At 33.2% G+C, this 26,847-nt stretch overlaps 1 protein-coding gene across 2 annotated transcripts in view; it reads right to left on the reverse strand.

Moving 5' to 3' along the window:
- Positions 1 to 24,249: 24,249 nt before the first annotated feature.
- Positions 24,250 to 26,847, reverse strand: part of LOC123671352 (serine protease 27) — a 45,224-nt gene continuing 42,626 nt past the window's right edge. The window contains exon 6 of one of the 2 annotated variants that reach the window (XM_045605130.1): positions 24,250 to 24,800. In XM_045605130.1, coding sequence (XP_045461086.1) covers positions 24,529 to 24,800 — 272 coding nt within the window. In that variant the 3' untranslated portion in view covers positions 24,250 to 24,528. The remainder of the gene's footprint in view (positions 24,801 to 26,847) is intronic. The other variant, XM_045605131.1, reaches the window with a different exon arrangement.

Raw genomic sequence — 26,847 nt, forward strand, 5'->3', positions numbered from 1 at the left:
ATTTCATGAAACATTGGAATTATGTGAATGGGTATAACTGAAATATAGTAGGATCTCATTTCACTTTGTTACCTTGATTGATGGATCACCCAAAATTTGACTTTTTATTGGAGGCACTTTAGGTGATGGAGATATATGTATTCTTCGCACATTTTTGTAACAGTCTAAACTTCTACGATCCTCAACCAACTTTAATGAAATTTGATATTAACATTTAGTTGTAGCCGTAGATAGTCCCAAATAAAATTCTGCAATTCCATAGAGCAATTCTTGGCATTTCCATAATATATCGCGTTTTGATTCTCAGATGTTGATAATTTTGAAATAGATGTGTATAGGGTGGTTAGTAGATTCATAATATTTCAGCATTTCTGGAAGTACCAATAGCCTTACACATGGGTAAGCATGAAATTTAAATATTTCTCGTTTTACTTGCTCGACTTCGATGAAATTTAGTATGAGCATTTTGGTAGATTCATAAGCGTGAACAAGATCTTTTATCAAGCTTCAAAGGATGCAGGTCAAAATTTCGGAACATAGAGTTTACACTAAATCGACATATTGCAGTTAGGTGACGATATATTTGCTGTTTGTGGAATTCAATAGTGTGGAATCTAGTTCCAAATTCTAGATTTCTATGTTTATTCTATGAGAGTGCTACAGATAATACAAGAATAAACAACAATTCATTGTAGAATGTTGAAAGAAGACACGAAGTCAATGTACATGCAAAACTTTCGTTGAAAAACTTTTTCTCACATTTATGGATTTCATTATATGTCAGAAAACTCACAGAACGCAAACATCCATTGTTTCAATTATGATCCACTTTTCACTACATACTCTCTCATCACATCAAAATAAACACTTCGTTATCAATAATTTCTCTTGTAATATATCTAATGCTTTCATGAGTTTTTTCGAATTCATAAATTATGGTGTATATGTTCTACATTATTAATATGATCCGCAGGAAATCCTTTTGAATACATTAGTTGCATTCTCTTTTCTATAAACTACCCAACAGAATGAACCTATGTATCAATATACACTATCCATTCTCAAAATCTGCATAATATATTTTGAACTTGAACAGAAATATTTGATATTTTTCATCAAAAACTTGATTAATATTAATTCAATGTTGGTATATCCCCAAGGAGCATTGACTGGGATCCGAAGGAACTAACAAGCACCAATATACAGTGATTCACTGGGATGGCCTTTTAGACGTTTATGGTAAACTAATCATAATTTTGAGTTGGAAATTTTCATATTGGGATTTGAGACAATGATCTTTCTCCCTAAAATATTTTCAGATTTCTACAACTTCTGATTATACCTGAAACAGACTACTACTTCCTTATTTCAAACAGCCACCCACTATATTATTGCATCATTAGATAGCTTTTTTGATGACAATTTCAGCTATATGCTATACCTTGGATAAAAACTCAACGGTTCATGAGTTAATGGGATTCTAATGAAAAAAAATGGTGGCGACGAGGACACAGATTTTTCTGAAAATTTCTGCAAACAAATCTTCTTTCAACCTATCATTTTCTATTCTGCAAATACGTATTATTATAAAAGACTGTTTGCGGTTTGGATCAAAAATTTACAAAGTGTTCATAAAAAGATCATGAACTTGGACAACTCAAATTCATCAAAACTCAAGATTTTCAAATTAGAACTTATATTTTTTATTATTTTAGTCAATTCTGCGTACAAAAATAGAAGAGGTTACTTTAGCAAACCCTATACCTGAAATGAATACTTTAATGTTATCAAGGAAGAACCTTAAATGAGGAAAGACCGCAATTCCTCACTATGTGGAGTAGTCTGTGTCTTCCGGAAAAATCAAAAAGAAACTGAAATTCCATGTTTGGATAACTAAATTCCACATTTCATAAATTATAATTAATTTTTCGTTGGGATTGTTGAGAAATCCATAAACCAATAAAACTTTCAATTGAGAATAATTCATTACAATTCTTCAAAAGTTAAATTAAATTATGGAAACATCAAATTTTAGTTCTCTGTATTTTCCGGAAGTCACAGACTAGTCTACACAGTAAGAAATTGCGGTTTTTCATCATTTAAAGTTCTTCGTCGATAACTCATAAAGTATTCATTTCAGATATAGGGTTTGCTTAAGTAACCCCCACTATTTTTGTACGTATAATAGAATGAAATAATAAAAAATATAGGTTCTAATTTGAAAATCTTGAGTTTTGAGGAATTTGAGTTGTCCGAGTTCATGATCTTTTTATGAATACCCTATACATTTTTGGTCCAAACCGCAAACAGTCTTATAAGTTAATACTATGTATTTGCAGAATCGAAAAATAGAAATATTTTATTGAAAGAAGCTTTTTCTGTCGAAAAATTCAAAAAAATGGAAGCAATCTAATGATACAATAATATACTGGGTATGCCATTTGAAATGAGGAAGTAGTAGTCTGTTTCCGGTACAACCGGAAATTGTAGAGATCTGAAAATATTTTAGGGAGCAAGATCCTAGCCCCAAACCCCAATATGCAAATCTTCATATTCAAAATTATGATTAGTTTTTCATAAAAGTCTAATAGGCCATCCCGGTGAATCATACTGTATAGTAAATACAAAAAAGACGTACAAGTGCCCATAAACTCTGCGTTTAGGAACTTGCTAACAAGCAACGATGGATAATAAACTCAATTTTAAATTGAATTCTTATTTTACACCTCTTTTCGAAATGTATTCGTATTGAATTAACTCCTAGGAAGCTTTATATATTTTTTAGAAATTCCGCTGTGCATAGGTTGAATCATAGCACAACTGACAATGAAGAAATGGAAAGTAAAAGGGTGATTTCTTTGTTTCGGTGTAAATCCAAATGAAGAGGAAGTTGTCATCGATGTTTTGCAGTGACCCGTAGTGATACAGCGCGATTTGTTGCTTTCTCCAGCATTCCTCTTCAGCAACCACGCAGCTCCAACGTGGACCTTTCATTATGAAAGTGTGTCAACGACTTAACCTTAACCTACACGCCAAGTCGTTGAGGTTGAATTTGTATGCTGCTCTTGGTCAGTCGTGATTGTTTGTGTAATGGAATAAAACAAAGAGGTTAATGCAGTAGCGCCGATAGAACGGAGGCCTAAAAGAAGTTCAACAATAAAAGTTATGTTGTAGGAAATTAATCTCAGTTTTGAGAATTGATAAAAAATTAATTTATGGTGAAAGGATAGGATTTATTCCATGGGTTATTAACAACTATGATTTTTTATTCGTTATATCGAGATTCCGCTATACAGGGCGTCCCGGGAAGAATGCGACAAACGAATACCATGAATTAAGGTCATCATGGAGGACCCGTATCAAGAGGTTTCAATCAGCTGAGTGCCTTCGTTTGGGATATACAGGTTGATGCTCATATTATGAGTGAAATTTAACTGTTGAATAACTCTTCAAATAATCGACCGAATAATTTCAAAATTTGAAGTTTTGTCACCCTTTACTATCGCCATTTTTCAATATTTCTGACTTCGAGTAAATAAGATCTGGACTAGGAAAATTTCAGACTTTTCCTATTTTCGTGAATATTGGATCACCCTGTTTGAAGTTTTGTCGCCCTTTACTATCGCCTTTCTGCAATATTTCTGAATTCGAGTAAATCAGATCCGGACTAGGAAAATTTTAGACTTATCTCATTTTCGTGAATATTGGATCACCCTGTACGTGAACATTATGATTTTTCTCCGTTTTCATAACCACAAAGAATTAATTCATTATGAAAATTATAGATCTCTACTTGGCACGGTCATACAGGCTGACCAACAAACATTCCCGGGTTTTTCACCATAACTTGACCCCCCCTTTAACTTTGTTACTAAAAGAGGTACGAAAAAAAGCTACAAAAATTTCACGAAATTTACTAGTGTTTTTTAAATTGATTTCATAAAACGAAATATATACAGGGTGGGCAACATATTGATTGCAACTCCATTTTTTCAAATGGAACACCCTGTATATTTTTCTATATTTGACTAGTTCTTTTTCCCCTGGCTTCGAATATAAAACATATGTTTGGTCTATCTCTCTTATTCTGAGTACCACAGAGTTTCAATTTCTAAGGACCACCTGGCATACTCAGTAATCAGTTTTCAAGTGATAGGCTGACAATAATAAGAGTTTATTCAAAACATAAATACATAAATAAACTATATAATACTGATAAAACTCAAAATGCCCTTTTTTGAGTTATATCGTTGGCAACGATATGACATACGTTTTTCACTATAAATTGGAATTGGATGATTTGGATACAACTCCATATATTCTCTCCTTGTAGTTTTCTTATTTTTATTGCTCTTCACATGAAACGGAAATATTTAAAATTTTTCCGCTTCTGTGTAATGCATATTCGATGAATAGTTTCATTCAATGACAAACGTATGTCATATCGTTGCCAACAAGATAACTCAAAAAAAGGCATTTTGAGTTATATCAGCCTACCACTTGAAAACTGATTACTGAGCATGCCAGGTGGTTCTTAAAATTTGAAACTCTGTGGTACTCAGAATAAGAGAGATAGACCAAACATATGTTATATACTCGAAGTCAGGGGAAAAACAGCTAGTCAAATATAGAAAAATATACAGGGTGTTCCATTTGAAAAAATGAAGTTGCAATCAATATGTTGCCCACCCTGTATATATTTGGTTTTGTGATATCAATTTAAAAAACACTTGTAGATTTCGTGAAACTTTTGTAGGAAACTTTTTTTTGTAACTCTTTTAGTAACAAAGGGGGGTCAAATTATGGTGAAAAACCCGGTACTTATGGTGACCAGAGATCCCGTTTTGTATGGGACTGTCCTTTTTTTTTCGATTATTTGTTCCCGGAGTCCCGATATTTAACTCCGGGACGCAAAATTATCCCGTTTTCGGAAACCGCGCGAAAATCGAAATAAGTAACAACTCTTAAACGTGTTTTTTTTTCATTGATTGATTACCCTATTCAATTATTCCCACTGAATCTCTGAAAACAAATTCACCAACCACTCAAAGATGCCTGAGAAGAATAACAGAGGCTCCTTCAAAGTAAATTCAAGAACCTGCAATTCGAAAGCGCTAAAATATACAGGAGGCACCACCATCAACTCGACGCTCTATTAGAGTTGAGCGCAAATTTTTTTGTTTTTCGATGCAGTACCATTTGGCACCATTATCAAATTGTTTCGAAATACACAGATTGTACCAAAACAGTGTGAATGACCATATTTTTTTTTACGAAACACCATGATTTTTATTGAAATTTTAGAATGAATGAAATATATTAACCCAATTTTGTTTCATATGCTCAAACCTGAGATGTTTCGATTTTTCATAAATTGAAGGGTCTTTGGAAACCCTAACTTTGAACCAATTTATTAAAATAAGATTTTGAAAGTGAATACTAGAAGAACGGAGGTAAGTACTGAGGACTTTTTGATAATCATTGAGAACTCTACTGTGTCCGAAATGAGACGATTCATTGATGACTTATTTAAACGTTAATATTGGGCTTATTCCAAATGGCATAGTATGTATTCTATTTTTTTTTAGGTAGCAAATTTTACTATCTCTACCCTATGAGGAACATAGGGTGCGCCATTTGGAGTATGCCTAGTATTAACGATTGATTAAGTCATCAATGTCTCATTACGAAGACCCAGTAGAGTTCTCAATGATTATCAAAAAGTCATCAGTACTCACCTCCATTATTCTATTATCACATTCAAAATCTGATACAAATAATTTCATTCATTTGGGAGTTATTGGGTTTTTCCTGAGATTCTTGAATTTGAAAAGAATCGAAATATCTCAAAAACGGAGGCTATTAAGCTATATTTCCAAACAATTTGAAAAGGTTGCTTTAATGGAGCCTAATGTTACTGTGTCTAAAAAGAAATTCGAAAAGTTTGCGCTTATTCGTAATTAGGCTTCGCGTCAATGGTGGAACACCCTGTATATGTTACTCATCAAATAGAAATAATTTAGTAAAAATATTTGTTCTTCAGAGCCCTCAGCTGCCAAAAAAAATGTTTTCTAGCAATTAACCACACATATAAATTTAATAGCAGTCAATGAAGGGACGATTAGACAATTAGGATTAGGGAGGCAAAATTCTATTTTGCTATTAGTTCTGAAATAATAAGGAAAATTTTCTTATTTTTTTTTATTAGAAATTAACATCTTAAAACTTATTCGTCAGCAATAGTAACTTCAACATCTACACCAGTCGGATGTTGTCCATCAATGTCCCTAAACGTGGTATTTGATATTCGAGCCTATAGATAATTTGAATTTGAAAGATTTTAGATTGTAGTGACTATGTCTGCTCACAGATGGCGCTGTGGATTTTTGGCGCCACGCTACTTTGCCCCCGGCAGATTTAAGGGGGTCGTCGAGTTGGATCAGAGTCACTTTTCCACCATGGTGTGAGAAGGTGTGTCCTAGGCAGATATCGCTGGATAGCCTAACTGATGAGTTCACCAGTGATCTCGGGACGAAATACCAAACCCCTGGGAGACGGCGCACCTCGTAACATGGCTCGAGAACATCTCGCCAAAAGATTTTAGGTCTTCGCGTTCAAGAGTTGTCGTGTTTATTTCTCAATAGTAAGTTATCTATGGCCAAAATTTTGAAAAATACAGACATCGTGAGGAATTGATATAGCGTTTTGTACGTAAAACTGACCCTGAAAAAATTACCACAGAGAACATAATGAAAATTCGAGCCTTCGAAGTTTTTCCATAGACAGCTGTTGGTTCAACCTATAAAAATATTTCGGTAGATCTAAAATATATTACTAAGGAAAATAAGAGGTCATAATCAAAAAGCATATTTTTTATTATTTGAACGTATTATTATAGTACGTTTTATAGTGGTCACATTTAATGTATATTCCACATTAAGAATAAATGATTATACCAGAATGTATTACTTGTATTCCAATGTACTGATGTATCTTCCACAATATCAATAAGACATCCACGCAAGGCTGTATCCGGGAAAAAAAAATTGGGGGTCTAAAGCAGTGGAGGGTTGGTCATTAAAGAATAAAAATGATTGGACATCCGAATGTTGTTGCATCAACATATCATATCTTGATCCTTTGACAATAGGAGAATTCAGTACGGAATTACTTTTTCTTGTGAATTGGTTGAATGTGAAAATAAACATTGAAATCAGAGTTTACACTACCAATATCCAAGGGATGTAGATGACAAGTTTCATTTTTCGCGTTTTCGTCAAAATTGCTCTACTGATATATTGTATGCTATTACTCAATAATATAGTAACACTCAGCTATATTTATTTCAATCGAATACATATTTATTCAGCATTCTTCTTCTGTAGCTCTACAATATGAGTGAGTTTTGGCTGATTGGATTACTGCCTTCAGCATTACTGATTGAAATTATTCGTGAATGAATATAGTCTAATATTGAGTTATGATTATTGGTTGAAATTCAAATGAATTGTGTATTTCCATTGAATAAGTATGTATTTGTCTATATGATTAATAAATGATTTATTAATTATAGGTGACCCCTTTTCGATAATAACAACCAAATACGAACGACGCTAAAGGTCGGTAAAGCTGTCGAGTGCGGAAAAAGCACTTTCCACGATATTTTTCCTATTAGCGCAAATGAAGCACTTTCACAGAGACTTTTCGTCTTGATACCGATTAACGTTATGAGAAATTTATTTTTTCGGCAATCGTCCGGGAAGTGCTCACTTCCCGGACGCTTTTTCTCTGAGAAAGTAGCATTTCCCGGCCTAGTCCGGAAAGTACGTACTTCCCGGACTAGGCCGGAAAAGAATCATAGAATCCATAGCAACCGAGATAACGGCTGACAGTTCATATGAAATTAGTTGTCAAAGATTTGCATGTTTTTTTATCGCAATCACAATAAAATATGGAAAGCAGCAGCAATAGTGTTATTTTACATGGTTGCCGAAAAAATATTGTACGCAACACGCCCGAAAATGGTTTTTTTGGACTCACAGACTTCCAGGACTCGCTTACGCTCGTCCTGGAATTTTGTCTATTCGTCCAAAAAAACCCTATTTTCCGGACTTGTTACGTAAATTACTATTTTGTGCGCTCAGCCGCATGAAGAAATGTTTGAATTTTGAGAAATGTATGTTAATTTGAGATTGTTGTTAAATTGAGATTAATTTGAGGTATGTTAATTTGAGAAATATATGTTAATTTTATTATGAAGTTATAACTAGTAATTTTTACTAAATAAAGAAATATTATTATTATTATTAATTTTAGGATTGGCGCATAGAGACATGTCAAAATTTTATGATTGATGCGAAAGTGAATAGCAGAGGTTTGCATCCACATATTTGTTGTTATAGCCAATATCTCCAACTCTAAATTGGGTGAGTCATCTCAATATTCCTAAAAAAAAGAGTTCTATTTCTGGGACACACGTAACCAACAAAGATGTGGGCTCTCATCTAATTATTCGCTTCTTCGGCGATCGAATACAATTCTCAAATCGACATCGATAGAATATGTTAGCTTAAAAGGAAGAACATTTAATTAATTAATAAAAGAGCATGATGAATGTTCTTTCAATTCGACACACGCAGACATTTATTAAATACAGGATGTAATCCCGATAATTACTATGAAATTTTATATATTTAAAACAAAAATGTCAGACTCAATCTATTAAAATCTTTTTGAGTTAACAGATATCATATAAAACTAGTAGCAGTTATCCCTGTCTTATACACCTATAATCCTCCATAACAGAGCGTGATGACTTTGCCACACAATGATTGGGATATGCCGTTCGACAGAACGACGTCCTTACGCTGTAAAATACTAGACATAGTATTTTACAGGACGTCGCCTTTCTAGGATCTTGCAAAGAGATCCTAGTGTATAGCATTCGTATGATATACTGAAATTGTAATTTACTCTTTCGATCAGTCAGCATAGGCAGCAGTTAGACAATCAGAAATAGTCACAATTAGTCTGCACCAGACAGACAGTCAGTCAGCAGCATTTTAGTAGCAAATCAGTCATGAGATAACAGAGATACAGGGAAGATTTCCCAACACACGTTCCCTAAGAACGAGTTCAACTGTTCTGAATAGAACAATTTGAAATATGTAGTTTTCGCTACAATCGCACACATATTTTCTAAATTTCTGTCTTTAGCCCAGTTCGTAGGATCGTTGGTTCCACAAAAATTGTTCATCGGAACGAGATGCCAGCTGAATCCACAGCAAAGTCCGTGTAGTCACTTGAGTTTATCAAAACGGATGGACTTTGCTGTGGATTCAGCTGGCATCTCGTTCCGATGAACAATTTCTGTGGAACCAACGTGGAACCAACATAGAACCGCCAAAATGGGATGGCAACGTTTCTTGTTACCAGCGAATCCAGAGCCATAAAAAAATAGAGGATTTCTCTGATCATTCAGAAGAACTTCAAAGCTTAAAATAGAGTTTCCAGTTTTTTTCAGAAAGGAGATCAGATATCTACCAGCAGTCCTCAGGAAAAATGAAATCCGCGAATAACTTGTTGCTTGTTGTTTTGTATTTATGTTTTCGAATAGTTTTGCTCAAGAGTTGGATTCTAGTACTTTCCGCCTGTAAACTTGGCATATTTGAAGGTTGTCTTATCTCCTTCAACGAACATTGCAGAAGAAATCATCATACTTCGAATTCTATATGGAAACATTTCAACCGAAAACGGGGAGATCGTCGCTACCTGACCCCGGAGCCCCGTCCCCTCAATCGAACCAGCACCAGGACAAAAGCTGATTTCAGTGCTTTTTTCAAGTTTCATATTAACGAATTTAAATCGCGGCATTCAAGATCAGCACCTACGCTTAAAATTTCAAGCTTCTAGGTCTTACCCTTGGAAGTTTATCGTGATACGGCCGGAAATCGTATTGGGGGGGATTCGTCATCACAGTCAAAATTTATCAAGGCGAGTAATTGTCGCGCCTGAAGCAAGTAACTTGTAGGCATTGAATTTTTCATATGTTGAATATTGAACATCGACTTCGAAATGATTTATCCCTCTTTCATTGAGGCTTATCGGGAATTCTGTTTATATTTGTTGGGCTGCCAATCCTTATTTTTTTATCTAGGCGGCTCAGTAGAGATGTTTGGATATTTTTACAGCAGGGAATGCTGACAAACGAAGCGAAGTGGAACAAACTCATGTCGTTTTTAAGAATCAAGGATGAAGTATGAGAAGGTGGTCAGCAAACTGAGGCCAATTGCCGCCCCTCAAATAGAGGCGCCTGAAACAGTCGCTACATTTTGTCACCTTTAACGCCGGCCATGAACCTTATCGTTTGATATCATTCCCGGTCGAACATTGAAGACATTGTTATGAAATGATACAGCGATCAGTTGGCAAACGTGCGCTCAAAAAAAAAAAATATCATTAGATGTCTACACTCGATTTGTGCAAATTTTTGTTCTTGAATGGGTAATATCGCGAATAATAACGAATATTGAGCCATTCCATGAAATACAAGTCAAGTTTGATGATATTTCACTTGATTGTGTAAAACAGCACAAATATTTAGGGTTGTATATTGGGGAAAGATTGAATTGGGAAAAACACATAGAACACATGATACGTAGGTTAACTCCTGTGGTGGGTTCACTGAGAAGATGCTCATTTATGTTCAGTACAAAACACAAAAAAATGATCTACCACAGCATGATCTCCTCCAGACTGAGGTAACTCATTAATTGTTGGGGAAATGCATCAAATACATTATAAACAAGGCTACAAGTGTTCCAAAATAGAACTATAAAGATATTATTGAACTATGGCATGTTAACACCTACATCAATATTATATAAGGACACTAAACTTTTGGACATTCATAACCTAAAGAAATTGGAACAAGTTAAACTGATTCATGGCGTGACGAACAATTATACAGGGTGAGTCTTTGACTTGTACATATATTTCAACCGAAGATTCTTGAGGTCAAAAGAAACACTTTCTTCATTTACCATTTTTTCCGATTCAGCCCTGTTAAAAAGATATAGCCATTTTAAATTTTCGAAATGAGCTAATTCACCCCTGAAAACCGGAACACTGAAGTTTTCTCAAACATAAGATATACCTTTTGAACCTTGGAAATAAGCTACTAAATTAGAAAAACCATCATAAACTCACGTTTAACATTCCATTTGTTGAACAGAGTAGTGTTTATAATAAAATAAATGAGTTATTCCAATTTCGTTGACGCTGAAGATTAAATATTCTTCTCTTGATTTTCTATTTCATTTTCGATAATTATAACGAATTGAGCTCGCTACCACCCATATTAGCTCTGATATCCATATCCATTCATTCATTATATTTCATTTATATGATATCGTTGTTTATTTCATTGCCATTTAACCTTAAAATCTCAAATAAATAATATTTATCTGTGAAAGTTCAAACACAGACTATAGTAATCTGTGATTTTAAGTTTGAATTTCAAATTTCGAGTAATGCCAAATATAACACAGCAGTTCGGTTCGAATAATCTATGTTCTAACCTAAAATTTTCATTTACAGTTTACACTGTTATTGTTATAAGATATTTGTTATTATGTTAGCATTCAATGAAAATCATCGAAGATTTGAAGAAACCTAACAGAATATTGAAGTTCCGTACATATTTTCAAGATATTTGAAAACAACTTCCAAAATAAATGTGTGGATACAAAATAAATCACTGTGCATTCTGATAGAAAACAATTCCTTTATGAAATTAAGCATTTGATTTGTTCCAACTATCTCATAAAAATATTGAAATGCATCAATATTTTTGAAGCCATCAGTATGAAAATATGGAAATATGTAAAATATTCTGGCTCTGTAATCAATGGAAAATGTTAGACTCCACTTGTAATCAAATTTGTTCTTAATGTGTACCTACATTATAGCCAACTTTACTACTTAATTCATCTTGATTTTGGCATTGAAAATAAATGAGAAGTATTCAATATAAATATCCACAATAGAATATCCTCTTTCTTTCAACACCTAATTTGTTTTCACATTAAAACAATTATGGCCCTCTTGGAAGTATGTCAATCAATCATATGCTCTTAGGATGAATTTATGGAGTAGCAAAAGAAAAAAAGTATTCAATCTCAATCACATGAAAATTTGTCTAGTATGTATTATGTACCTAGTGGTATGTTTCAATGTGAGTTTGAATGGCCCGAAGAAGAATACAGTATTGTTCGATAGCAGCAGTCTTTAGTGAGATATTGATTGTTGTCATTATAATGGAACTATTTTGTGAAAACTTATTTAAACATGGGCTTTATGAATAATCTGGACTTTTCAAAAAGAATGTTGATTTTAGTGAAGTATCTTCTTATTATCAGAGCTGTGCCAAAGCTCATTAATTTGTAATCAAATCGAGGAGTTGAGGTGAGCTTATTCAAATAACTTCATTTTCAAACTAAGTTGGCTATTACTTCAATTCTAAAATCTGAGACATGACATCATAGTAAATATTTATTTCTGTGTTTTTTTTTCCACAACAGAACAGAGTTGCATTCAGCCAAAGTACCCAATTTTTTGAATTTCACAGATAATTTTTTTTTTTTAAGATTAAGTTATTCGAAAACGGCGCTTTGTACATGAAAATATGAGGAATACTTTTATTTTTCAAATTAGCCAAATATTCTTCAATGAACGTTCAAATTACTTTTAAGAGTTGGTTTCTTCGAATTTCTGGTATTTTTATGGGATGTAATGTTCATAATAAAGAAACAGAAGAATGTGTATGGAATCTTGTGTTCGGAGAAGATGTATCACATCAAAAAAAAGCTTTATTTCAAAAATCATTTCCTTCGATAGAACCTTTTACGAGATATAGCCGAAAATCACATTTTTTTAACGATTTTCAACAGCCTGTATCTTTTTAACCGGGCCGAATCGGAAAAAATGGTAAAGAAAAAAAGTGTTTCTTTTGACCTCAGGAATCTTCGGTTAAAATATATGTACAAGTCAAAGACTCACCCTGTATAAAGTCAAATTATAGATTTACACTAGTACAGGATGTGCATAGTCATAACACCCGAGATAGAGGTACCATCAGAAGTGAACTCAGGTTTACAAGGAAATTCAATTCAATTCAATTCAATTTTATTCATCAATATATACAATAGATTAAAAGTTAAAACTGGATTGCCAATTTGTAGAGTATGCAGTCTAAGCTAGGCTTGTATACTGCCAATACTCTCGCAAAAACAAGTGATGAACATTCCCTGCTTACCACTAATATTCAAATAAACAACTGATATGTAGAGATAAAAAAAATTTAAGCCTGCATACATAATCAAGAACAAAACAAAAAAAAGATAACACTATGAAAAAAAAAACAAAAATAATTTAAACCAAGTTATGATGAAAGAACTGCCTCGAATCTACTAGAATTCACTATAATATATGAACGGAGCGTATTTCTGAATGACTTACTCTTTACATTAGCTGATGCCTTCAGCTCATAGGGAAGAATGTTATAGAAAGCCCAGGACTTCCCAATTTACCGAGCAATAGAAGCATTTAACCAAATACCACCAGAAATAAAGTATATAAGAACTAAAAAAAACTTTAATATTAAGCTTAAGTTGTACCTGAAAGATTTATTTTGTTTAGTTTAACTTTGTTGTTGCTTTGAATATTATATAGTATTATTTTTTTGTATATTGTTGAATAGGCCTTGTCACCAGTACTTGTACTGTATTAGAGTTCAAGAATAAAGAAGTAAATAAATTAAAAAAAAATTGAAGGGAAGAATATCTTGAAAATTCATACGCCACTGAAGAAAATTTTCAAACGACCTTCATTACGTTAAGGATGCTGCTACCGCGATACCCTCATTATTTTATTTTCGGATAATCCGGTTAGCAACTTTCTTCGTTGAACGCATGTAGGTATGTCCAACCATATAGATATCGTTTCGTTAATTTCGCAATAAAGATATGTATTAGTCATTTGTCAGCGAAAGTTGTTGGAGAGACTCAACTTCTTTGACTCTGAATGGGAAATTTCCAAAATTCTCGATTTACTTTCACTGGTGGATTCTCAAGTGCACAATAGACACTTTTATGAAATATTCCCATTTGAATTGTGTCTATTGTTCTCCATACAGGTCATCCACTTATATCAAAATATTATTCTGTTACGCTAGATTGAATTATTCTCATCATGAACCGGTAATTTCCGTTATGAAACAATATTTCATATAATTCTTTGAGGATTCTTGGGAAGACATTGGAAATCGAAGTTGATCGAATTATACAAATTTCGGATAATTTTTTACATGTTGCATCAGAGAATTGGCTTTTATCTCGATAAAACGCAGAGTAGACAATTGAAAACTACCGTTTTATATCATGAACTGCATATTCAATATTTCCTGAGATGTCTTCTCTTAAATTGATGGCCGTTGAACAGTTATTCTTGGTTTTTGAGTGTCTACTTACTCAATAATCCACGGGGTGAATTTCTTGAGTTGAATTTGCATATGTTATGTTAGTTAGTTAAGTCCAAATATACATTTTGTATACTACAAGGGTTAAGTGGTAGAGCACCTTCGGGTGAACTTCCCTTTAAGATTTCTAGTGAAATAAAGACGTTATTATTATTATTATTATTAATCAATCAAAAATCTCGAAAAGGAAACATGTTTCTTATGTTTCGGTTGATGATTTTTAGGAGGAACTCCCTTCTTTTTTTCCAGCGTCTTCTTTTCACAATATTTTTAGAGTTTCAAAAAGTTTTACTCTTTTTTGATTTGCTTGTTGACTTGATGAGCTTGCAAGACAGCAAAAGCTTTTTCATTCTTCAACTTCAGCCATCAGGGACTCGATATATTCGAACATGTGCAACAATTCAGAGTTGTCAATTTCTAATAACATACCTGTGATTTTAATGCCTGCCAAATTTGAGTAAATGCATTCAATGAGAGGGAGTTATCGTTCTCCAAGCATTTGCTTATGTTATTGAGGTGTAGCTCCTGCGGTGGGGGGTTCTTTACCCTTATAGGAGGACGGTGGTCAACTCTGGAATTTCAAAAATGTGAATGTTTGGTAGGTACGAACCATTTTTCACGATTTGTCACAGATTGCTAAGCAAGTGAATTTGAATTTTTGTTCGTACAAAGCTTTGATTTTTTTATCGTAGAATATTGATCTGCTATAAAAAGAAAACAGTTATTCCCATTTGAAAATCCAGAGCTAACCTCCGTCCCTCTCACAAGGGTGAAGTGAATGCAGAATGGTTTTAGCATAGCCATAGCAAAACCGTCAAACTTTTATTCGAAACCTTTTTCCCTGAAATGTTTCCTTTTCGAGATTTTTGATTCATCTCGAAAATTTCACCCGGTATACCTACCAAATTGAGAACTGTAGAACAGAATTACAGAAGATTCCGTTTTTTCCTTCGAACATTTCACAATTTGATCATAAAACGAGACGCATTGAAAAATATCAGAAGTGTCTGCAATTTCATATATGGTCCATCTTTTCTTGGGCGAGTTAATTATCATCATTATTTCTATAGATATATGAGCTTATAGGTTTGGATTCATTCGCTCTCGGTCAGTAGTTTTTATATTTCGTCTGAAAATTGAGAATTAAGGACCTTAATAAAAACTGTTGAAATATTCGGTTGAATAAGAAGAAACAAAGTATATTATCCTTGCAAGTAATTTTTTTTTTAGACAGGGTACCTCTTCATAAATATATTGACCCTCGTCTGTTTCTTAAACAATAATATAGGGATAATTCTCAACATGGAAATTGAAGTATTAAAAGTCAAATTAATTCTTAGAAGTACTCTGAAACACAAAATGAAAAAATTAAACAATACTGGAAAAAAATTGATATATTTACTTATATATTTATTCATATATTTTATTTGTTCATTTACATATTTGACTCTTCATTTACAGGGATATTCATTTTTTTTTATTCATTTACACTTCTTTCACATATTTATATGTTTTTCTGTTCACATTTTTCTTCACATATTTTTATAATCAGCTATTTACAGAAATTGAATTGATATACTCACAATTTGAATCTTGGCTGTTTGTTATTCGGACCGCTGCATGTTGCAACTAAAAATGAACAAAAAATTTATGATATTGTGCATGTGAACAATTTTTTATTTTATTGTCGTTGAAAATCCTGTGTTCAAGTATTCATTTCAATTTCAATAATAATAATAAATGAAAGTATCTACTGCAATGAGAAATTATGAGACTACAACAAATAAACATGTTTCTATCCACTCTGTACAAATTGATCTTACAATGATTTGTTCCATTGAGCAATTGATTGAAGGCCCTTCAAATTGAGGTGTCACATAACAAACTTTCCTATTAAAAAAAACAGGCGCTGACGTCATCAAGACCATACCAATGACGACATCTCTGTCGCATGAATGTCAAAAATTGAATAATCAGAAATATAAATTGACATGTTTCAGCATTTTTCACAAATTTGTTTTTTTGGGAGGAAATGAATTTAATCCATACATTTACACCATACTGTATAATTTCTGCATTAGGACAGTTGATGTATTTCCTGCACTTCTGACAGGTTAGGAGCAGTGCTTTGAACGATAAGTGACTCTTCTCTCCTGTTAATATTATTGGAATGCTTATAAATATAGTAGCTTCGATAATCAATCTTTAGTAGAAGCTTTTGGTTTTCAGAAAATTTATGCCTTCGGAAAAGAATATGGCATTTTTCCGTCAAAGCATATTCAGCGAGTATGAACGCATTCGTTCGATTGTTTCTGGACTCAGGTGCGAATGCTTCTTTATCCAGCCGAGCCTAAAAAAGCGGAACAATTTCATTTGTAACACTTCTTAAGACTTGAATCAGCTTTGGCGTTGGCCCATAAACTCGTTGGATATTTTGCCTCTCAACAAAGGCATTACAAGAGAGTGTTTTGTTCTCGAAAATTACGTCTTAGCTTCAAACAATAGACGATTAGGTTTTCACAAATCGTTTTCAACTTGTTCCAAAGGTATTTTGACTCACCCCCAATGCAGAAAGCATAAAAATCTAACGCAGTTGCAGGCAAATTATCAGATCAATAACCAAATAAACCACGTCCCGGAATTTCTTGATTTTGTCAAACATATATACTATGACAATGTTTTCTATCCCGAATCTTTAAAGCCTCTGTGTGACCTCTTCAAAATTTAATTTTCCTGATAAATTTGAAATAACGATTGATGAAATTATTGATTTAGATCTCAGTCTTTTTGTTTGCGATATCAGTATTTTGTCATCTGAGATGTAAATTTCATCGGAAGGTTCTACTATTATGTCGTGACAAAATATTTTGAAGAGTAGAGTTGACAGTGGAGATCTTTGAGGTGTTCCTTTTTCAGGACAAAAATAGTCAGAAGAGCTTGTGCTGACTTTTATTTCTAATTTTCTGTTTTCTAAGAATTGTTTACACAACCTGATAATTTCGTCTGGGGCTACTATCTTGTTTAATTTATATAACAATGCTTTATGCCATATGCTGTCAAAGTCCTTTTCAATATCCTCATATAAAAGATCTCATTTACCTTAATGCTTTGTTTCCAACGGCACATACACCACAATTTTTTTAATTCTACCTCCATATCAGAAGGTATGTTTGTTATATTCCAACGAATCTGTAGATTTCCTTTTTTTCGACCCATTACAACTTCTTCAATTATTTATAGGAGAAGAGATAAATCTTCAAACGTTAAATAGCAACGATCAGGTGAATTAATATCGAGTACGAAGTAGGGTTAGGAAGATGCCTTTAGTCGCTGCTGAGGATTTATAATCTACCTATTTGGCAACTAGCATCTATAGAGACTCAAAGGCTAATCTAGTTCTAATCTAATCTAGGCTTTCATGTAGGTGTCATCTCCTAACCGAGAGTTACTTTCCAAAGAATCTCTGTCTGATTTCATTACAAATTCTAAAAAAGTGCCAACACGTTTGGAGGGCACTAGACCGATTTCAGAATTTTAACAACAAATTTTCGATATACCTACATCCTAAGAATTCTGGCGTAAAACTATAAAATGTCTTTGGGTATCTATTTTTCTTATGATCATTTTCGAGAAGAATTACTAGTTCTTTCAACTCATTCAATAAACTCGGTTCTGGTTAGAAGAAATTTCTCAGATGCATTCAAAGTGGTATTTGTGACCTCCATTCACAAAAATGATCCTCATATTTACTATAATTATAGGCTAATCACACTACTGCACGTTGTTGAAGAAATCATTTGTTGAGCAAATAATAATGATCTTTCACTATACTTTATACACATTTGTGTACACCTACCTTAACTACATTATAGGACTGTGAGCAAAAGTGTCCAATGATTGAATGTATGTTTTATATAGCATCATACCTTCAAACCTAAGGGCAGTAAATTCTCGAACACTTTTCACCAGAGGAATCAAGACGTGGATCAAGTCACAAGATAATGAATTTTGGAAGAAAATTTTCAACAGGGTTAACTTTGTTTAGAACATTTTTTTTGTTTTACAACAACTACCAATGAGTTTAGATAAAACGAATATAATCGTTTTATCTAAACTCATTGGTAGTTGTTTTTTTGGAGTTTATGATTTTTATATTATTCCCCCACGAACAAGTATATACTTTTGTGGGTTGTAATTTGTTTATTGATGCGTACCTTACAAATTGATTGTATTTCAGAAACTGTTTTTTGTTATATTTTTTCTGCCTCAATAAACTTATTTATGCGTCAATTAAAGAAGACTGATGTTCAATTTGATAGAACTGAATCATTGAAAGAATTAAGCTTATTACAATTTCCAGGTATTCATTTACATAAGTTACTTTATATGAAATAGACACAAACGCACTACTTGAGAAATTCATATCACCAACATATATATATTGATATGAAACTTATATTTATAAATGCAAACTTATATTTATAAATGCACTCAAAGAGTGATCCTTTTTCATTTTGAGGATTCAAGTTTTGTATATTCAGTCACTTGAACTAGTTCATAAAAACGCTTGGCTAGATGTCCCTTTGATGTGAATACTGCGATTCGCTTAATACCGCGATTTATTCGAAAGTATTGTTAGGCAATAAATTCACTGGCCGCAAAGGAATTTCTGGAAACGTAGACAACCCTTGTATCATCGAAATATTCCGAATTATTGACAGTAATTTTTGAGGATAATTTCGGGTTTCATAAAATAGATGTTACATGGTGTTTTACAACATGTAAAACATAAAAATTTACTTATCCCAGTACCTACGGGGATGCACATTCCTCAACTCAATATTGTTTATTGCCTTAGACCTAGACTTATTCCTTGAATGAATATGGAAATACTTAAAGTGTTCAAAGGATCAATATATTATGCAAAGATTCACAGGTCCGTGTTCAATGTAAATTGGAATATACCCGATATTCAAGGGTTCATATAATATCAATACAGGATGCAGTTCTATTGTCAATAAGCATGTTTGATAGGTCTTTCAATGTAGTTTTTAGGGATATAAATGTTTTTTACGGATTTGATGTGCAGGGTGTTTTACAACATGAAAAATGTTATTATCTAAGTTTGGACCTGCGTTATCGACAAGTCACTATGAGTGAATATAGTACTTTATCCTATATGTACTCATTTCTTAAAATTTTCATTAAAGCGCATAAAGGAATTCCAGAGTTATGACGATTGGAAATTTTCGGTGAAATAGATAAAATAACCTGTGTCTCTCCATAATCATTCTGATTCAGACTCCACAAAATGTCTTGCATCATCAGAGAAAGCCTCTTCATTTATTCCTGAAACACCCTGTACGAAAAAGATGATAAAAGAAAAATTAAATATTCGGTTTAAACCACAACAAATGACAATTTTCAAATACCACAAGTAAAAATATGAATTTCAAAACTCCTGGCAGCTGTTGAATGCGAAGAAAAGATATGTTTATATTTTATTTCGACAAAGCAGAAAAGTTTTCGCATTTCTGTAATAAATTCAGCAGGTAGGGAGTTGTCGGGTCGATACGTCATGTTGCTGTAAGCTTACATGAATCTTTGTGGAGGAATTTCCTGCCAGCTACTTCTCTTTGTGTCGTTTTGTTCATCAAAATATATTCTCACATTATGTAGGGAAATACTTTTTCGTTTTCTCTTTGCATGGCAATTCATCTAAACGAATGAGGAAATTTGCATCAGAAATCATCTAGTTTCATATATTCTCTGCTGGATGCAGCAAGCAGAAAGGAATATTTCACTCAGTGTTCTTCAGTTAACGCACTGCATATAATATCGTTTCATTATTCATTTTATTTTTAGAATTTTGAGCTAATAATGCTTATTGACAATAAAGCCACACTTTGTATCAATATTATATGAACTCTTGAATATCGGGTATATTTCAATTTACATTAAACACGGACCTGTGAATCTTTGAAAAATATGTTGATCATTTGTACACTTTATGTATTTCCAAATTCATTTAAGAAATGAGTTGGAGGCAGTGAACAATATCATGCCGAAAGTGCAGCTACGGACTGGCATAAGTAAATTTTTATGTTACATCTTGTAAAACACCTTGTACATCCATTTTTTTAAACTTGAAATAACCCTCAAAAATTGCAGTCAATCAGAAAAGCCTATTGGCAATACTGTTCAACTTCGTAGCAATATTTTATGTATATACCATTGAATATTGTATAATTGGCCGCGCACAATGCTTGGTATAGTACATATATCCAAAATCACTTGGAGGTAGTCAGAACATTTCGATTTTACAAGGGTTGTCGAAGTTTCCAAGAATTCCTTTGAGGCAGTGAATTTATTGCTTAACAATACTTTCAAATAAATCGCGGTATTAAGCGGATCGCAGTATCCACATCAAAGGCACTAGTCAAGTGACTTTGGATATACAATACATGAATCCTCAAAATGAAAAAGGATCGGGTGAGGGGATCTTAGAATCCCTTTGAGTGCATTAATGAGTTTCATATCAATATATTCTGGGGAATGTTCAAAAATAAATGTTCTTCCTGCGTACAACACATATTTCTTCGCATCGATACGTCATGTTGTAAGCTTACATGAATCTTTGTGGAGGAATTTCCTGCCAGCTACTTCTCTTTGCGTCGTTTTGTTCATCAAAATATATTCTAACATTATGTAGGGGAATACTTTTTCGTTTTCTCTTTGCATGGCAATTCATCTAAACGAATGAGGAAATTTGCACCAGAAATCATCTCGTTTCATATATTCTTTGCTGGATGCAGCAAGCAGAAAGGAATATTTCACTCAGTGTTCTTCAGTTAACGCACTGCATATAATATCGTTTCATCATTCATTTCATTTTTAGAATTTTGAGCTAATAATGGTCTCAAATGATAAGGTGATGACAATATCAAATTCAAAGTTCGAATACACGATAACTCCTGGATGAAAAGAGATAAAAATTTCTAAATCAATAATTTCAAAACCGGATAAAACATTTGGATGAAGAATGATAATTTCAAACATTGCATTTTGTGTAAAATTGATCGCATAACCGGACCAACAGGAAATTCTAGAAGAATTAGGAAAAAAGAATTACCAGCAATATTTCCATATACATACCAACAACAGAATTAAAACCTAAGTTTCAAAGTGATATAACAGTTTCAAGCTCTGAGCAAGATTTTAAGTTAATCAGTTCTGCAATACACGCAGAATCTCAACATGATCGCAGGATCGATCCTTCCGAGCTTCGAACAAAATTTCATATCAACATCGTCATCAAAACTATGTGAAAGTCAAACAGAATATCGATAAAAACAATCAATAATTCCAGAACCAACCGAATTTATATATCGCTTGTGAATACAGGACGCATTATATGCGCAGGACTTCAAGATGTGATTTCTCGCCCAAAAATTTGAAAAGAATTTTTCATTACCTCACCCTCCAAAATGCACCCTCTTTTTCGAGATTGACAAAAAATTTTTGAAAGTTTTTTTTGAAAATCTCCGGCACCTTTTATCTTACAGAAAACAACTCTTATAAGCATTTTCCAATAATAATAAGATAAATTGGATAATCCTATCCATGTCTCTAATAATCACTTTCTGACATTCTTGAGAGAATGTGAACGAAACAGATAATTTTTGATATATTTAACAATTAAAATACCTATTTTCAATTCGTTATCGTAACAGGTAAATTTCTGTACACAAAAGTCGAGGGCTTTTCAGCGCTCGTTCATTCACATGTCATGGCTCCACGCCAGTGCTTCCCTCATTTTTTTCCATATTCTTTCTGAATGTTCTATGTCTCTGACAACTTTCATCTTCACAATTGTTCATCATTTATCTACTCAAAATTTCAACATGGTCAGATCTGTTGTCAGTGAAATATGGGTTTTTTTCGATAATCTTCTTGAATTTTCTATGGTTTATATGATGGTCTTCACACGAGCGATCGGTTCGGAGAACAGGCATTCAAAAAGATTCATCCTTTCTTATTACACTGAATTTTTGCCCTTTTTTTCTCTGAAATGAAAAATTATGATAAATGAATAAAACTTTTTAACTTTAAACGGGAAAAATTCGACGGAGTGCTAGACGCCATTGAAAAATATTCTCAAACAACCTGATTACGTTGAGGATGCTCCTACTGCGATACCCTCATTAGTTAATTTTCGGGTAATCCAGTTTGCAATTTTTGTCGTTCAACTCATGCAAGTTAGAATGTCCAACCATATATGTTTTTCCGCAGAGCCGTATCTAGGTACAATTGCGCCTGTGGCAATATGTTAGACAGTGCCCCCCATTTTCGATGATTTTTTTTCACCCATTATATTTTCTTATAATATTTTTTTATTCATAATTTGAGTCATATACTTTCGTTGAACTTTTAAAATAAGAAACAATATTATACAGGGTGTATATGATATAGTTGCGAAAAAATTCAGGGAGAAATTACTTGTCAAAAAATAGGGTGGGTTTTTCATATAAACTTTTTTTTTGCGCCTCAATCTCCTTAGCTGTAGCCCCCTAAAGATGGATCCCGAAAAGTAGTTCTCAATTTGTGAAAAGTTTATAATTGTTGTTTTTTTTTTGTTTCATCCATTTTATATTTGTACCATTTCTCGATGAAATCATCGTTTTGACATCCGCCTATTGCATAAATTTGAGGTCGAAAATAATTCCAACCTCCACAACTCAGACGTATTATTTGTTGATGTTTTTTTTTCGAAAACTGTGAATGAAAGCAAAAAAATTACAAGAGACCTCATTTGTTAAGAATAGATTAATCTATCCAAAATTAATTTACTCATTGTAAAATATGAATAAAGAAAGAAAAACTTATCACGAAACAAGTTTGGAGGGTGGCTTTTTCTACCCCTTGGAATCACAGAGAAACACCACCAACAATTTTTTCGAATGCCTTCTCACTCGCATGAAATGTCAGCTCAACTTTAATTTTGTGAATTTTTTGGTTTTCAAGAGAAAAATTATGTCAAAACGATATTTTTTTGAGAACTGTTACAAATATAAAATGAATGTAACAAAAAAACATTTATCAACATTTCACAAATTAATAACTACCGCCGCAATTCAAAAATAGATGGTACCGTTTGTCGAAGAAATACCGACAAGTTTGATAAAGCGCAAAAAACTCGTTAAAATAGGGGTAATAACACATGTCGAAGCTCGACCCTAATATTTATGATCTGAATGCGGCACCTTTGAACATACCGCCGCTCAACAGATATATTTATGACTAGATTACGGCACGCTTGAACATATTTATATTATTTCTTCCCTTAAATTAAAGTTTTGTTGATCTTGAGATCATTTTGGGCAAATTCTATGGAAGGCTAGCAATATTTTGAATGTTTCCAGATTTCTCGGCATCGCTCGTTGCGAGGCGTATATAGGTATAACATGAAAACCGAATTGTGATCTTTCGAATTATTTCGCCTGGAGCTCCAATATTTTCTTCTTTTGATATTTTTGGGCGCCCCTGTGGGGCTTGCGCCCGTGGCAAATGCCACCTTTGCCACGTCCTAGATACGGTACTGTTTTTCCGGTCCTGATTTATCGTGTTCATGTCTAAATGAATAATAGAGAACAAGTGCATACAACTATCGAAGAAAAATGGAATATATTTCATGGGATACAAAAGGGTTGAGAGTATATTGGAAAAAAAATATTTGCTACAAATTCATGTTTCAATTTATATTGACTAGAAATGATGACTCTCAACGATATGTCCGTATTAACATTAGAGGAAAATAAGTAATTACAAAAATATTTGAACGCGTAAAAGTTCTCAACACTTGAGTAACGAAACAGTTATACTTTCTTATGTTCTACAATCTTAATCGAGAACTTCTGATCGGAACCTCGTTAATCTCAATAAATTTGTCGGTATGATTGCAATGGTGTCCAAACTTCCTACTAAGTTTGGGATCAAACTCCATAATTTATAATAGACTTGATCCAATCTGCTGATAATGCAACCTTGTGATAAATTCCAGGCTGATGGGCCTCGCCGCAGCCGAAACCTGCACTCGTTATTCCAACCAGGGTCCATTTGCCATTTTCAAGCAGGATCAGCGGTCCTCCCGAATCCCCCAGACAGGCATCTCTCTTTCCAGTCTCATGGCCTGCACATAACATTTCTTCATGCAATTCGACGGAGATCTCCTTCACTTTATGCCAGGCGATGCATTCTTCTATATCTGTTGATCGAATTAGTCAATCAATTTCTGTTTGAATTCATATATCACAAATGTAGCAAACATACATATTTCTGTTTTGAATTCTACAAGCATTTTTTCCGAAAAATAAAAACAAAGTTTCATTAGGACCAATACAATATTTTCGAATTATTGAGAAAAACTCATACGTTAGCTGTATTTCGGAATCATTGGACAAATTTTGTGATCAATTCAATTGGTTGATATTGAACCTAAAAGAACCTTTATTCATCACGTTCTGATGATTATATAAGAGTATGCAATACGATGCAAATTCTACAATTTTTCGTAATCGACACGAAATATGAAGGGTAAGAATTTTATCGTGAAATTCGGACAAAACGTTCAGTGTGAAAACGATGCTGAAAAACGTTTTATGACGTCATATCACTATTAAGATGAAAAGAGGAAAACATGAATTTGACACAGATGATGGATGATTATTTCCTAGGACAAACGTGTTGATTCACATCAGATAGAATATTTTTATCGAACGATTCTATGTTTGCAAACCAATATCAGTATCTTCATTGAAAAAACACTACAGGCTTATTTAAAAAAAATCCAAGCTCTTAGAGATTGATAATGGCGATAAAATGTGTGAATAACTGGCAAGATCAAGAACTCTTTCTCGTCAACGTAGCAATTCCGAAATATTACATGACAAAATATAACGTGACAAAAAATATCGGAAATATATCAAACTGAATAGCCCTTTACTCCCAGACGGTGGAAAAATATTCAACGAGAGTAATTTATTGATCATCCTAACCACATAGGTGACATACATCCCGATTTCGATTGTAAATAAGATTGATCGCTTCATTTGTTATGTAACAATTTTTTTTTTATTTGTTGAATACTGATTTATTGAGTAGTTCCATCGGCTTGAGCATTGATGACATCGCTTGAAACTTTATTGGAAGTGAATATATATTTACTTTTTCAAGTGACTCAAGTTACTCTCAGCGCTGTTAAGTTAAGTTTGAATAAATAGTAACTTAACAGCGCTGAGGAGTCTCACATGATACTATTTCATTGCTTGGTCGTAAAAGTGGGTAAGATGTGAAGATCCTGTTTTATCATATATTTCAATTGAGAATGATGTTCATCGGTTCATTCATTATGTAACATGAAGGACTCTGATTTGTTGAATACTGATTCACTAAGTAGTTCCATCGGCTTAAGCATTGATGATATCGCTTGAAACTTAATTGAAAGTAAATAAATATTTACTTAGAAGTGACTCAAGTTACTTTCAGCGCTGTTAAGTTACTATTCAAATACATAGTAACTTAACAACGTTACTATTTAAATAAATGGTAACTTAACAGAGCTGAGGACTCTCACACGATACTATTTCATTGCATGGTCATAAAAGTGAGTAATATTTGAACATCCTGTTTTATCATATATTTCGATTGTGAATAATGTTGATCGCTTCATTCATTATGTAACATGTAGGACTTTTATTAATTGGATACTGTTCCATTGGCTTAAGAATTGATGACATCGCTTGAAACTTTATTGTAAGTGAATATATATTTACTTTCAAGTGACTCAAGTTACTCTCAGCGCTGTTAATTTAAGTTTAAATACCTAAATAGTAACTTAACAGCGCTGAGGAGTCTCACATGATACTATTTCATTGCTTAGTCGTAAAAGTGGGTAAGATGTGAAGATCCTGTTTTATCATATATTTCGATTGAGAATGATGTTAATCGGTTCATTCATTATGTAACATGAAGGACTCTGATTTGTTGAATACTGATGCACTAAGTAGTTCCATCGGCTTAAGCATTGATGACATCGCTTGAAACTTCATTGAAAGTAAATAAATATTTACTTTAAATTGACTCAAGTTACTTTCAGCGCTGTTAAGTTACTATTTAAATACATAGTAACTTAACAGCGTTACTATTTGAATAAATAGTAACTTAATAGCGCTCAGGAGTCTCACATGATACTATTTCATTGCATGGTCGCAAAAGTGAGTAAGACGTGAACCTGTTATAACAGAGATTCTAGT

This window comes from Harmonia axyridis, chromosome 1 (genome assembly GCF_914767665.1).
Source record: "Harmonia axyridis chromosome 1, icHarAxyr1.1, whole genome shotgun sequence".
In the NCBI taxonomy this organism is placed as follows: Eukaryota; Metazoa; Arthropoda; class Insecta; order Coleoptera; family Coccinellidae; genus Harmonia; species Harmonia axyridis.